At 38.5% G+C, this 14,311-nt stretch overlaps 1 protein-coding gene across 4 annotated transcripts in view; it reads right to left on the bottom strand.

Moving 5' to 3' along the window:
• The window catches only part of st3gal4 (ST3 beta-galactoside alpha-2,3-sialyltransferase 4), a 39,183-nt gene that overhangs the window by 23,525 nt on the left and 1,347 nt on the right, over positions 1 to 14,311 (bottom strand). For 2 of the 4 annotated variants that reach the window (XM_082503705.1, XM_082503708.1), the window contains exons 2-3: positions 4,327 to 4,394; positions 343 to 412 (exon numbers count right to left, since the gene is read on the bottom strand). In XM_082503705.1, coding sequence (XP_082359831.1) covers positions 343 to 364 — 22 coding nt within the window. In that variant the 5' untranslated portion in view covers positions 365 to 412; positions 4,327 to 4,394. Of the gene's footprint in view, positions 1 to 342; positions 413 to 4,326; positions 4,395 to 13,133; positions 13,184 to 13,318; positions 13,334 to 14,311 lie in introns of those variants that run through there. The other 2 variants (XM_082503707.1, XM_082503706.1) reach the window with 2 other exon arrangements.

The raw sequence follows: 14,311 nt of genomic DNA, 5'->3' as shown, positions 1-14,311 counted from the left end.
AACAAGGCCTGGACTGCTTTAACTAACACGATCTGTATGCTGGCTTAAACAGAATTATGGTTACTGTTTGACAAAGACTCACTGGTAACCAAATTGTTCTGATGATAAGTGATAGTACTGATAAGTTCTACAATATTCAAGAAGTCCAGTTTGACCTCTCAGTATCTCACATTAAACAACAGTGAATTTAGGGCATGTTAAAAATCCCAATCCTCAAATTTGCTGTTCACACAGAGAAAATCATAAAAAAGATCTTAAGACAATAAGTTAAAAAAATGCAATGAAAATACAACAACAGCATCAAAAAAAAAAATAACAATCACAGACAGCAAAAAGGCTTACTTTTAGTTGCCTTCTGGGACATCTTCACATGCTCGCTGAGCCTCTCATGACTTCACAATATGTGGTCACCCTGATAGTAGGTACAGGAATAAGAAAGCTCAAATATTTGCACATATGACACTGCCTTTACTGTAAAAAAACAAAACAAAAAACAACTGAAAATGTGATCTGAAAGTCAAATGACATGAAAACTAAGATGTAGAGCATTTTGCACACATATGTAAATGTGTTCAAAGCATTTAAAAAAAGAAGGATCACAACGCGTTTCACAACTACAAGCAACAGCTAAAAATACTCTAAGTTAAAATTAAAACACACAACAGTGTGCACTAGCTAAAAGCAAACCTATACAAATAAGCCTTGAAGCGCTCTTTAAAACTTTCAATAAAGTCCAGAGATTTCAAATGTATTAGTAGTGCACAAGGTTATTGTAATTAGCTGAAACTAAACTAAAAACTAATCACAAAAAAACCATTTTAAAACACTAAAATAAGTATAAAATTAGACCTTTGAAAGACTCGTTAGAAAATATAAAACTTTAATAACTCTAATAGTGCATTCCGTAGTTCACAAGCTCAAAGCTCATAATCTGTTTTAGTTTTCAGTCTAGAACAAAGTGAACCACCAAGAGGTTTAGGGTAAAAGACCAAAATGACCTGTATGTACTGTATGGATGTAGGAGTTACAAAGGTTTTGATAAAACCAAAGAAGAGGCTGTGAAAAATTACATAACGTCAATCACTTTGATGCAGTTCTCACATCCAGAAGTTGTCTCACTACTCTTAATGCAGTTCTCAAATCAGAAACACTTTTCTCCCCACTCAATTGCATTTCTCATTATTTTTATCTACATATACTTCACAACTAAATATATTTGTAATTATGCTGATGCACTTCTTACTTGAATCTCACAACTCATCAAAACAGCTTGTACTTTTGTCAGTCAGAACTGTAGATACTTTATTTCCTTGCATTTTTTCTCAGTTGCTTTAGTAATGTTTAGATGTAATTTCTTACATCAGAAACGTCATTCTCACCACTCTCCAAGCAGTTCTGAAAGTTATACAGTTAAGCATTTTTACAATTTTTTTAATACTTTTATTAAAAGGCATCTGAAGGACTTTCAGACCACGAGAAACAAAATTCTTTGGTTTGATGAAACAAAGATTAAAGTCTTTGGTCTGGATGCCAAGCATCATGTCTAGACAACATGTTCTCATCCCAACTCGTCACATACCCATGCGATAAGATAAATCGTCAGGATGTTACGCATTCAGAGGCATGAGAGCCGTTTGGAATGAATCTATACATGCAAATGTGTTTTACTCTCTGATCATGAATTGCTTTGGAAAACACTATCTGACTGGGTTAAGGTTATGGTTAGGGTTAAGGTTAGGGTAAGGGCTGGAGCGTGTGTTACCGCTGCGAGCAGCATTCTATTGGATTCAACTGAGAATCTGGAGCGTATCATAAGGACGCCAAAGGGTACCTTTCGCATTGCTATGAGATGCCTCGGGACATGACAAATTGCCGGTATGTCACACGCTAGGAAAGAGAATGCTCGGGTCTGGGGAAAACCAGGCACCGTTCATCACTGCGGAAATGCCATCCCTACAGTAAAGCATAGCATCATGCTCTGGGGATGTTTTGCAGCACCAGGAACTAGGACAATAGTGGGGGTAAATGGAAAAATGAATGCAACAATGTACAGAGACATCCTTGATGATAACCTGCTCTACAGTGCTCTGGATCTCAGAGTGTGATAAAGGTTCATTTTGCAATAGGACAATGACTTGAAGCACACAACCAAGATAAGAAAGTATACAAAACTAGTAAAAACTATAATTGGACCATGTCGGATTCATAATAAACTGGTCACTGAACGAAAGGATATAGTGTCATTTTTAGCACTTTGTGCTTGGTTCAGTAATGCACATCTTATCTATTATCTGATTTGTGACAGAAGCCAGAGTCCTTCAGAAACAGTTTAGCATGCCTGCCCATGCTTCAGAATCAGCGGAAGGAGTGCAAAGCAGAACGTCTATTTTAGGATACACATGAGTGCACATGCATTTGCTACATTAACAGTAATATAATACTGGTACAAATTTCTTAACACTACCACAGGGTTGCTCTGCAGATTGTACTTCTGGAATAGACTGTAGGCCAGTCAGGGCACCTACAGTAAAAAAAATGGTTATCTCCCAACATGAAATTTAATATAATGCTGCTGCCAACTGAATCAGGGACGAGTTATATATGGGTAACGCCGTGTGTGTGTGTGTGTGTGTGTGTGTGTGTGTGTGTGTGTGTGTGTGTGTGTGTGTGTGTGTGTGTGGATATGAAGCCAGCTTCCTATCCAGCTCCAGATCCTGTGTTATTGTTCAGGAAAACACAAAAGAACTGAAGAATGTGGACAGGCGCACGCTTGTAACGCAACTGTATTTTCTTTGATAAAACACAGTTATTTTGTTTTCTCCTCTCCACCTCACTGTGGTCTCCTGCTGTCCACAGAATTACAGGATGAACATGTTCTACGCTTGTACTCATTGTTGTGCTGGACTGTTGTGGAGCCATTTGTTTGCTTCAGATGTTTCACTTAAATAAACTCAGTTACTCTCTGAACAAACTGATTTGTTAGTTCAGACATGAACTAAAAGCTGCTTCCCCGTTTCCTTTGCTAACCCTGCAACTATTTCAACAGTTTGTTTGGCAGTCGAGCCATAGTTTAAAAAAAAAAGACTTAAGAGTTAAAATTGAACAGATCTTGCAGACATTACAATGATGTCAGATCGAAGTACTTCCTAAACACTGCCCGGATGTCACTGTTAGACTTTCTAGCAATACAAAGTTCAAGAATTGTTTTAGCATAAAAGGAGACAAACTAAAGCTTTCAACTCACAACCTCACACTTTTGGGCTCTGCACTATCCTACTAAGCTGATTAACCTGATGTTTATGTGATGCCATTCCTGAGTTTTTGCTGTTGACATCGCAGACAGAGAGGAGATAACTGTAACTGTAAGAGCCCTATGTGTTACGTTCACTGTGGACTTTCTGACAGAGCGCTCCACAGGGCCGTGTGTTAACACCTCTGCTTTTCACTCTGCTGACTCATGACTGTGCTAAGTCACACAACCTCAACCACATCATGAAGTACGCTGATGACACAACTGTGCAGGACATGATAAGCAGCAATGATGAGTCAGCATACATCCCACCCTCGCTCATCATCAACGGCTCTGCTGTGGAGATGGTTTGGACCACCAACTTCCTTGCACATAACTGAAGAACTCCTTATCAAAGATATCTCAGCAGAGAGTGAACTTTGTGATACAGCTGAAGGAAGGAAGCTTCCCTTCTCCCAACCTCACCACATCCTACACAAGCACCATCAAGAGCATTCAGGCCAGCTACATCACTATCTGACACGGCAACTGCAACGTATCTTGCCGCAAGCAACTGCTGTGGGTAGTGAGCATTACTGGAGCCTCACCCGCCACTACAAGAGGATGGAATACATATTGTGATTTACTGTTATGTTCTGGCTAATGGTATGTTCTGGTGCTCAAAACAGAGACGTACAGCTTTTGTGCAATCTTAAAAAATCCACAAAACTCTCTTAAAAACTCCTACAAACAGCTAGAATCATGCTACTTTTCTGCTCACCGCAAATGAAACATTTTTATTGATAATTTCTTGAGATCAAATTGTCCAGATCAGCTAAATTGCCACTTAAGTGACATTTTCAGTGATACAGTGACATTTTTCACACTTCTACATTCAAAAATGGAAATACTGCTGTACGGAACATTAACAGAAATTTGGTTGGGTATGCAAGACCGTTTTAAGACTTTTTAATGCACCATAATTACACATTCTCCTAACAAACGTCTTTATTAACACTTGCACACTGATCACTAAATGAAACAAAACTCCTCAGGAACCAACCAGTGGTTTAAAACAAACAAACAGGACATCTTACCTTTTTCTTCTTTCATTTCAAAAGGCTGGGTCCTCAGTTGTTCCTATGTAATCAGTCTGGGATTTTCCCTGCAGTAAAATGAAACTGCGATCAGTCATATAAAGGCAAACAGAGAAAGCCTGCACAGTAAACATATTAACTTTGATATCCTTTTCTCCTCGTCTCCAAACTAACTAAAGAACCATGTCAAAATTCCAGCTATGAAGAGAAAGTAAGCAAACTAAATAAGAAACATGGATAGCAAATTACTGTATTGCTGTGGGATGAATGAACTATAGCTGCACAATAGCTGTCTGCGTGAGATACAGTCTAGAGGAAGGGTGGAGCGATGGCAGAGTGGAGAAATAGGCTGACTGGTACTGAAATAAAACTTCCACAGGATGTTAAGGGCAAACAGAGCAGAGCCAGATGAAGGTTTAGTCCTATCAGAAATGCCCTTCACCACAGATGCTCCTTAAAGTATCACTGTAAGTCTAATCATGGATCAGGAAAGAAATCCAGACAGACCACTTAAGAGGCCAGTCACAGACTGCAGTGATTATAGATGAGTCAGGCAGCTACCACGGAAAAGCACAGGGGAAGTAATTCCAGCAACAGTACTCCATGGGAAATTTGTTGTCAGTGATGTATTGGTTTAAACTGTTTCCACCAAAATTCTCAAGGAAAGTCAGGGCTGGCAAAGCAATACTTATCATTAATACTTAAGCTAATGTGATCACTGGTTAAGATAACTGCAACATATGTGCTCTGTATTTAAGGTTAGTTAAGGTATTCAAGGGGTTGGGAAGCTCATCTTGTAACCAGAAGGTTGCCGGTTTGACCAGAAGGTCTGTCTGTCCTGGTCGTTGTGTCCTTGGGCAAGACACTTCACCCTACCGCCTACTGGTGTTGGCCTGAGGGGCCGATGGTGCGATATGGCAGCCTTGCTTCTGTCAGTCTGCCCCAGGGCAGCTGTGGCTACAGCTGTGGTTTGCCTCCACCAGTGTGTGAATGTGAGAGTGAATGAATAGTGGAACTGTAAAGCGCTTTGAGTGTCTAGAAAAGTGCTATATAAATGCAATCCATTATTATTTTTATATTACTGTGTTACAGGCCTTGTGAGTAAGAATATGATCAATGGTAATTTCACTCACTCGTGTTTGCCCTGTTCATTCATTTTGAACCAGTGTGAGAACATGTCTTCGTACAGACATCACCATGATATCCTTGTACCCCGGGCAGATTCAATTGGGTTTGTCATTTTCATACTTTAGCAAACAGATCACAATAACTACAGTAAACTTACATAATGTAACTGGATCTGACAATTAAAATAAATATTGTAATTTTACCATCATGTCGTGTCAAACTGTTAGGCAAAAAACAGAGAGCAACAGTTTTTAATGCAATAGTTGGAATCCACAAAAGTCAACAAGTATTTTAAAACACCCTGAGGAAAGACTCCTACAAACAGCTAGAAGCACGCTATCTGTATACCTCTGGCAGCAATAAGCATACTTAAGGGTCTTTTATGCTCACTGTAGAGTAAGCATTTTGAGTGATAGATGATAAAATATCAAATTGTCTGGATTGGCTAAGTTGCCACATCAGTGACATTATCATAATTTCAGAATGTACAGTAGATCAGTGATTCCTGAGATTAGGGACAAAACAGGCTTTAATTTTCTAAAATATATTTTTTGATTTTTCAAAAATATATTTAAATATAATTGTTGTACAAAGTTTGGCTGTCTCACCAAGTTTTGGTCCAATCTCCCAGGTGTAACATTTTTTAATAATTTATGGTTTTTGCTGGAGAAGTACAGGGCTTTTGTGCCTTTCCTTTATGAAAAACTCTTCCTTCAACTCAGGGTGGCTGTTAATTTTTTTTCTCCTTTTTTGATACTCCCTGCTCCTCCTCTTTCATTCCATTACTGACAGGTTCCCCTTAGCCATTCTAGCCTGAAATGTACCATTTTGTAATTACTATAATTTTTCTGAACCATATGCATTTATACAGATTAAGGATCAATATTCACAACACAATTATGTATTAAGCAATAGAAATGCTATCCGGTCTTTAAGTCTGATGTCATTAGCCGTTTCCAGGTCCAAACTCCGCTGCATATCCCAACGTCAAAGGAACTCAGCAGCATCACTGCGAGTTACAAACTATCTAAATTCTTTCATCTTTAATAAAACGATCAGTGTGGCTGAGTTAGAAGTTAGCTAGCTGGTTTCCACCTACATTCCAACATAAATGAAGACAGAAAACTAAACAGCAGTGACTTTTGTCAGGTTACTGAAGTTGGACTAGCTGGTATATAATGATGTGCTAGTTGATCGCTAGCGACACAGCTATGTTAGCGTAACATAAACCAGGGTAGGGCTGGGCCATATTATACCGTTCACGGTAATACCGGTATAATGTTAGGCAACGATAGGAAAATGAAATATCGCGATAGAATATGAGTAAAACGCGCATGCGCAGTGCCTTTGTTTTCATACGCACATGGCCGATTGTTGAGTGAAACAGATGAACCAGAATTGGTTTGTAAAAATGGTGCAACTTCAGTGATGTGGAACTGGTTTGGTGTTTGTCCGTCAGATACACGACAAAGCACATGTTTTTGCAGAACATGCAAGCGGCTATCGTTATTGTCGTATTTGTCGGACTAAGATGCTCTTAAGTCTTGGAGTAATCTGGGTCCTAAACTCCGTATACTTCAGGTCAAACGAACACTGCAGCATCACTGAGTGTTCAAAACTGTCTAAATTCTTTCATCTTTAATAAAACGATCAGCATTGCTGCTTTACCAGGTGTAACTATGAAGTTTAACTTCCAGGCATCCATGAAAACAAAATTTATTACATTTAACGAAGTTAGAAGTTAGCAGGAAGCTAGCGGAAGTTAGCTCGCTAGTTTCGCTAGTTACCTAAGCATGATATAGCATGTTCTGACAGAGATTTCTGAAAAAATTCAAACGTACAGCTCTGCTATCACTTCCAACATAAATGAAGACAGGAAACTAAACAGCAGTGACGTTTGTAGGGTTACTGAAGTTGGGCTAGCTGGTATATAATGATGTGCTACGTGATCGCTGGCGACACAGCTATGTTAGCATAACATAAACAGTGAAGCTGGAGGACGAACACTAACACTTTTCCACTTATAAAAGTTAACGCGAAGGTTCCTCATGGTTAGAGACAAATGCAATCGCATGGCAGGATGCTGTAAACGGACCAAACTTCAGTCAGGAGAACAACTAAGATAATCCATCCACAATACAAGGTTAGTCATTAATATACTGCAACAACATGGGAATAGAGCAGCTGCCAGAGAATTCAACATTAATGAATCAATGGTACAGAAGTGGAGGAAGCAAGAAGAATGAGTTTAATAAAGTTTGATTTATCTGACTGCTTTGTTTCGCTTAATGTGCGTTATAATCCCGTGCACCAAAAAATACGTACTGCACACTGCAGTTTAATGTTGCAAAGCACCTCTTTTTAACTTCAGTGGATATTATACATAGTTATGCTCAGGATATGTCAGCCCATTTCTACTGGAAATGCCTTTTGGTTAAACTTTCAGCAAGGAATTTGCATTTGCATTGTTACATTTTTATAAAGCTTTAATGTACATAAAAACCAGCTTCTTGTTTAAGTGAAAATAAATGGAAGGTTGTCTTTTTGCGCTAGTAATGTTGTGGAGTTGTATTTTGTCTCGCATCAATTATATCGTCAGTTATATCGTTATCGCAAATTTTCAAATATATATCGTGATAAATATTTTTGGCCATATCGCCCTGCTCTAAACCAGGGGCCTCAAACTCGCGGCCCGCAGACCATTTGTGGCCCACATCACCTCTATTTGCGGCCGCATATTGATGTGAAGAAATATTTTTTTTAAATTGTTATACGAAAAATGATTTAAACGACAGCATAGTGTTACAGGCATGGCCCTTTAAGACTGTAGCCTCATGGGCGGTGTAGTCCTTGCTGCAGGGAAAACGTGTGGGACCGCCCCTCCCGCTGTGTGTGTGTGAGCGTGAGGGAGGGAGAAAAACAAAAGTCGACATCATCACTTAAAGACCAGCTCTCGGGGCAGAGATAGCTCAGTAGACGCCACATAATCGGAAGGTTGGGCGTTCAAATCCAAAGAACAGCGGTTATCCTGGATTTGTAGCTGCCTACTGCATCACTGAGTGAGTGGGTTAAATGCAGAGGACTAAGCATTTTCCTACAGGATTAATAATGTATACATAAACAATGAGATTCAAGATAAGGCAAATTCGATAATATTCGACACACCTGTAAAGCAGAAATATCAGTAAAATACACAGGAAGTAATATGACTGAAATATTAATAAAAAATAACTTAATTTAATTGATGAATAGCACACTTTTGTGGCATTTGTCAACACCATTAGAAAAAGGGTCAACACAGTCAGACAAAAATCCTGATGGTGTTGACATCCGATGGTGCTGACAAAATACCCTACTTTCTCTCATAACACATCTTTTTCTGACAGAAGCCATCTTGTTTTTCATCAGTTGCTTATGACCTCTACAATCCACCTAAATGAAGCTTTTTTTACAAAAAAATAAAATAAAATCTTGCATTTCATCGACTTTGGTGTTGACGCATTGTTGTTACAGAAAGGTATGCCATAAATGAAATAAAAATTTAAAAAACTTATCACAGCAGTGACCTCATGGCATGTGTATCAAACAGGAAGTGGTAAAGGGGTCCTCAGAGTGTAAGCTACCCACAATAATTCCTGATTTTTTTGTACTTTTAAAAAAATCTGATGGTGTTGACAAAAACTCTGGACACAATTTTAATCACTTAAAAAATATGTAAAAACAAATTTTCAATTGCATATTTTGATATTATATAAGTTATTGACTTAAATACTTCGTGACGAGAGCCATGATGTTTAATTTTACATAACTTTTAGTTTTTTTTCTGTATTTTAATATTATCACACCTGCTTCTGGACAATGGATTTTTAAGGTACTGGTAATGTATTGTACCATTAAAAATAAATATATATGTATGATAAAATGCAAAATCATACTTTTGTTTTATACTCATTGCCTTGGTTTGTCTTTTAGTCAGTTGAGTTAACACTTATATGCATATTTTTTACCCCAAAATTGGGTTTTATCTGGCGGACATGTTTTGTCTCTCAAGAATCACTGAGATCTTTGTTGCCCTTTCCTGTGGTGGCTCTGTTTTCATGGTTACCATTGTTGCCTCAAATTTTTATCATCTCCCCTGTGCTTGTAAAAATTATTATGTGAGAGTCAGCTCTTATAGCCTTGTAAACATAGCCTCTCTAGCCTCTCCATACACTCCCTTGATTTTATGTTTACAGCAGCTTGAGCAAAGTCTTTAAAAAATATATGAGATTCAGTGAATATTAGTAACAGACTAGAGAATATATGCAGGAAAGAAAATAAAACATTTCTTCATCTTCCTCCTCTTTGCCACCCCTCCAGCTGGTGACGCCCTAGGTTGGCACATTGTTAGGCAAACCCAAAATTAAAGAGTTGCAAGCTTCCATTTTAAAGTTTCAATTTCAGTAGCTTGGCTGCTAGACCTAATCATATGCATAAATTACAAGACAGTAAATTGTAACTATATATTATGCGAAATGGACAATTTAACAGTAATTCTTGAATACCAGGCCTCCCTGACGCAATATTTATGGTAATTATGGGACCAACACGGTCAGCGGGAAGATAAAAAATTGTCCAAAATGGCCTTTTTCCTCTAAAATCCTTTTCAAATAACAGGTTGTTTCCCTCAACCTCTAATAATACCGTAATGGATTGCATTTATATAGCGCTTTTCAGGACCCCTCAAAGTGCTTTATAATACCACTATTCATTCACTCTCACATTCATACACTGGTGAAGGCAAGCTACAGTTGTAGCCACAGCTGCCCTGAGGCAGACTGACAGAGGCGAGGCTGCCATATCGCGCCATCGGCCCCTCTGGCCATCACCAGTAGGCGGTAGATGGAGTGTCTTGCCCAAGGACACAACGACCGAGACTGTCCGAGCCAGGGCTCGAACCGGCAACCTTCCGATTACAAGACGAACACCCAAGGAACAGTGCTGATTTTCTAACACTGGAATATTTCTAACATTTTGAGTTATTTTCCAGCGTTAGAAAATCAGCACTGCTCAGTGTTAGCCATTGTTAATCTTCAAAACTGACTAGGTTACTTTTAAACATATAACACTGTCAAAAGTGTTAATTTAACACTCAACAGTGTTGTATTTAACACTCAGAGGTGTGGACCCATATAGACACTCTCCAGTAGAGCTGGGCGATATATCGAGTTTTTAAAACATATCGATATATTTTTATACGAGATATAAGATGTGACAATATCCTTTATATCGATATAGTCTATGTTACGTTATAATTATAGTTGTGGAGCCGCAAGTTTGCCTCTCTTTCGTCCACTTTTGTCTCTACGCAACGTTACTCCGCCTCGCCTTCACTGAAGACAACTCCCCCTCCTCCCCCATCGCTTCACATGCAGGCAGCGACAAGACGGACACGGCAAATCTCCGTTAACGAGTTACTGCGCATCGCCCCATGCGTGGGGCTGGACGGCGTCAACGTGCTAACGAGCTAAACATGCTAACGAGCTAACAGCGCTAACCCTAAAATCCTTTCATTCTCTCAAAAGTTGATAGCGCGCCTTATGTATGAATTCTGGTTGTGCTTGATGGCCGCGAACTGATTTTATGTGGTACACGGCGCTCAGCAATCTGTCAAAAATGTTTGAGTACGACTTTGGTAAGCTACGGAGCTGCACCGCTTGATAGATTGTCGGCGCATTACGGCTACCGAGGAGCTTCGCGGAGTGATATGTACTGTGCATCAACGTAATATTACCGTATTGTGTGTGTATAAGGACCATAAATGGCACCTGTAAGAGACGTGGTTATGAAGCGGATTTCAAACTCCAGGCTATCAGTCACACAGTAAAACTTGGGAACAGAGCAGCTGTGAAATCTGTCTGTCTTTGTTATTACGCTCAGCGTCTTTTAGTTTACATTTTGACTGCACAATTGTGAGCTCTTTGTTTAGCACAAAAACAACCTTGTTTTCTTTTATTTATGGAGCATTATTATTTAATGAATGCTCATAATTTAATTTTGAGTAATTTTTCATGTACATCTGTGCTGTATGTTAATAAAAGTGCCTGTGTGACATCTGGGACACAGCTTTGACTAAGAACTCTCTTTTTGTTCTTACTTTATGGCTTAAAAAAAAAAATCGAGATATATATCTTATATCGCCATCCAGCTAAAAAATATCGAGATATGAATTTTGGGTCATATCGCCCAGCCCTACTCTCCAGTGTTAATTTAACACTGGAGATTTTGCTGTGTACATCTTTTTTTCTAGTTGTTTCAAGTGGCAACATGTTTCAAAAGACCTAAAGTATTCAGTTTCAATCTGTTGCTATAACAGCAATGGCATAAAGGAATATTGGAAGTAAATACTTGGGTGTTTTCCCATGTTTGTCAGTGTGTTGTACTCTTGGAACATGAGGAAGTACCTCCATAACAGGAACTTCTTCAAGGCTGCATGATGGCTCACATCGAGGAAATCAAATCTTAATTATACAAAATACAAATTTGCAGTACTTAACGATGCCACAAGACAGTCTTCTTAACTTCCTCACACAGAAAAAAAAAACAATTATGGGTTATGACACGAAAAAACTGACACATTGCTCAAAATTAGAGTAATCGATATGCTGTAAACACCATGTATGTGTGTGCGTGTGTTTGTGTGTGTACTTTTGGAAATGAATTAGGTTTTTATTGTTTTATTAAAAGATCCAATTTGTTTAAGTTTTATTTCTGGCAGCAGCTGTCCATTTCCAGCCTCATTGACCATCCAATCTCTCATTCACTACACAGTTTGACATCTGCAGGCAATTATCTACACATATTATCTCCACCGTGTGAAGAACAGACATGAAGGCATCTGCACGCTGCACCCTTCTGCACGTATACAAAAAAAAAAAGGATTTCCATGGTGACATGGCTACTAAGTGTCGTACACAAACAACAAAATTAATTCCATCAAGAAGGTAAAGAGATACCAGATCAGACAAAAGGAAGCAGCTGCGTAAAAGTAGGCCTTCATTTAGACTTGCATAAGAATGACTTACAAAATTTCATAAGCTCGGAGCTCTAAATTCATGTCTGATTTGTTTACGTTTTTCGTGTGTTGACCCTGGGATAGTGTACAGTGTTTGGAAGGGCAACGTGGGAGACTTAATCTGAGTGTTGAGGAGTAAATGGAAAATATTCGATCTGAAAGCGAACCAAGATATGCTGTAATTAATGAGGTATTTAATCTGATGTTTCTCCTACAACCACTGGAATAAAGAAGCAACATTAAAAAAAAAAACCCAAAGTAAAACAAGTGTTCTGCGAACGTCCTTCTCTATCGTCTCTGGTACGGCTTTTTTAACAGAGACATATCTAACGCGCAATTGACCAAAGTACACAAGAGTCCTGTGGGCACTGCTTACACAGGCTTTTCCCAGTTCCATCCCAGCTTCATTTTGTTCCGTTGTGAATAAAAAATAAAATAAAATCTGTGAAAAGCTCCTCAAGCTTTCCAGTGTGCTTGCAGGGTCAGGGAATGATTAGGTTTGCCTGACATCAATGTTTTGGGGACAGATGTGTGTTTATAATATTTTTTGAGCCCAGCTTTGAGCCCAGCTAATTGATTCAAGCAGAAATGAGTCAGTACTGCAGAGACCATATTTAATGATTACCTTCAAGTTGCCACACACTTCATATCATTAATCTCGATTATATATGATATCTGTAGAAGAAGAAAAAACTAAAGTCACTGCCATGAAGGAGACTAAACACAGAAAAAGGACACTGCACTTTGAGTTTGCATATAATAAAATATGCTTTGTAAATACATTTTCCATTCCCATCTAATCCTACATACTCTTTCAGATGGTTGACATTGGAGACTCCACAGCCATCCTGATCTAAAATTCAGCCATGCCTAAACTACCAAGGAAACAGAACAGGGAAAAAATGAAAAAGGGAAGTGTAACAGGAATGGATTAGTAATCCATTTAAAGCTACTCTCGCCTGTTCTCTTAGTCACAGAAGTTGCAAAGGTGTGTAGCTCAACATGACGCAAGCTCCAAGGGAATTTAGTTCGTAAAATCCCATATAAGTGTATAATAAACCTTATCAATGACCTTTGAATGCAGTCAAATATTAGAGTCCAAGGTTATTATGGCAAATATTAAGGAGTATGAATGCAGGTATATCTTCAAAAGCGTCTTTCAATCATTCATTCATTCATCATTGCAACTTTTACAGCATGACATTTACTGCCCTGGACAACAGCAAGTGGGAACAAGGATGTCGTCAAAAGAGAGGTGTGCAACTCTAATGCAGACTGATATTCTGATGTTAAGATTTCAGGAGAATTTGTACTCTACTTGAGTCATCATGAGCGGCTCTTTTAAACGGGGAAGCTCAAGACTTACAGTATTTGTTTAGGCCTGCTCTCAACCAGCGGATATTACCGTTGTCTTTTTGTATTTGTATATTTATTTGTTGCATGCTGTTTGAAAAGTGTTATAAGAATCTATTTTACGTTCTTACTTACTTACATCTTCCAGTTCAACACAGTCGTGCTAATTGCTCTTATATTAATGCCGATTCTTAACAAACAACAACAACAACCTTTATTTATAGAGCACATTAAAAGCCTAGGCATACCAAAGTGCTTTACAAAAAAACAATAAAATAATACAGTTAAGAGCATTAATATCAAATATAATAAGAACAGCAGACAATGTTCACAGTAGAAAGCCACTAATAAAATGGACTGCAGCACATAGATTATAGCAGACCCAGTGCCGCATGATAGAGAACACCAAGAATAAAGGAATAGTAAAAAGTTAATGCAATAGGTCGCAAT

This window comes from Aulonocara stuartgranti (genome assembly GCF_965226115.1).
Source record: "Aulonocara stuartgranti genome assembly, chromosome: 14".
In the NCBI taxonomy this organism is placed as follows: Eukaryota; Metazoa; Chordata; class Actinopteri; order Cichliformes; family Cichlidae; genus Aulonocara; species Aulonocara stuartgranti.
Note: the sequence above shows the minus strand (reverse complement) of the source record. Positions and strands in the feature narration are given on the sequence as shown.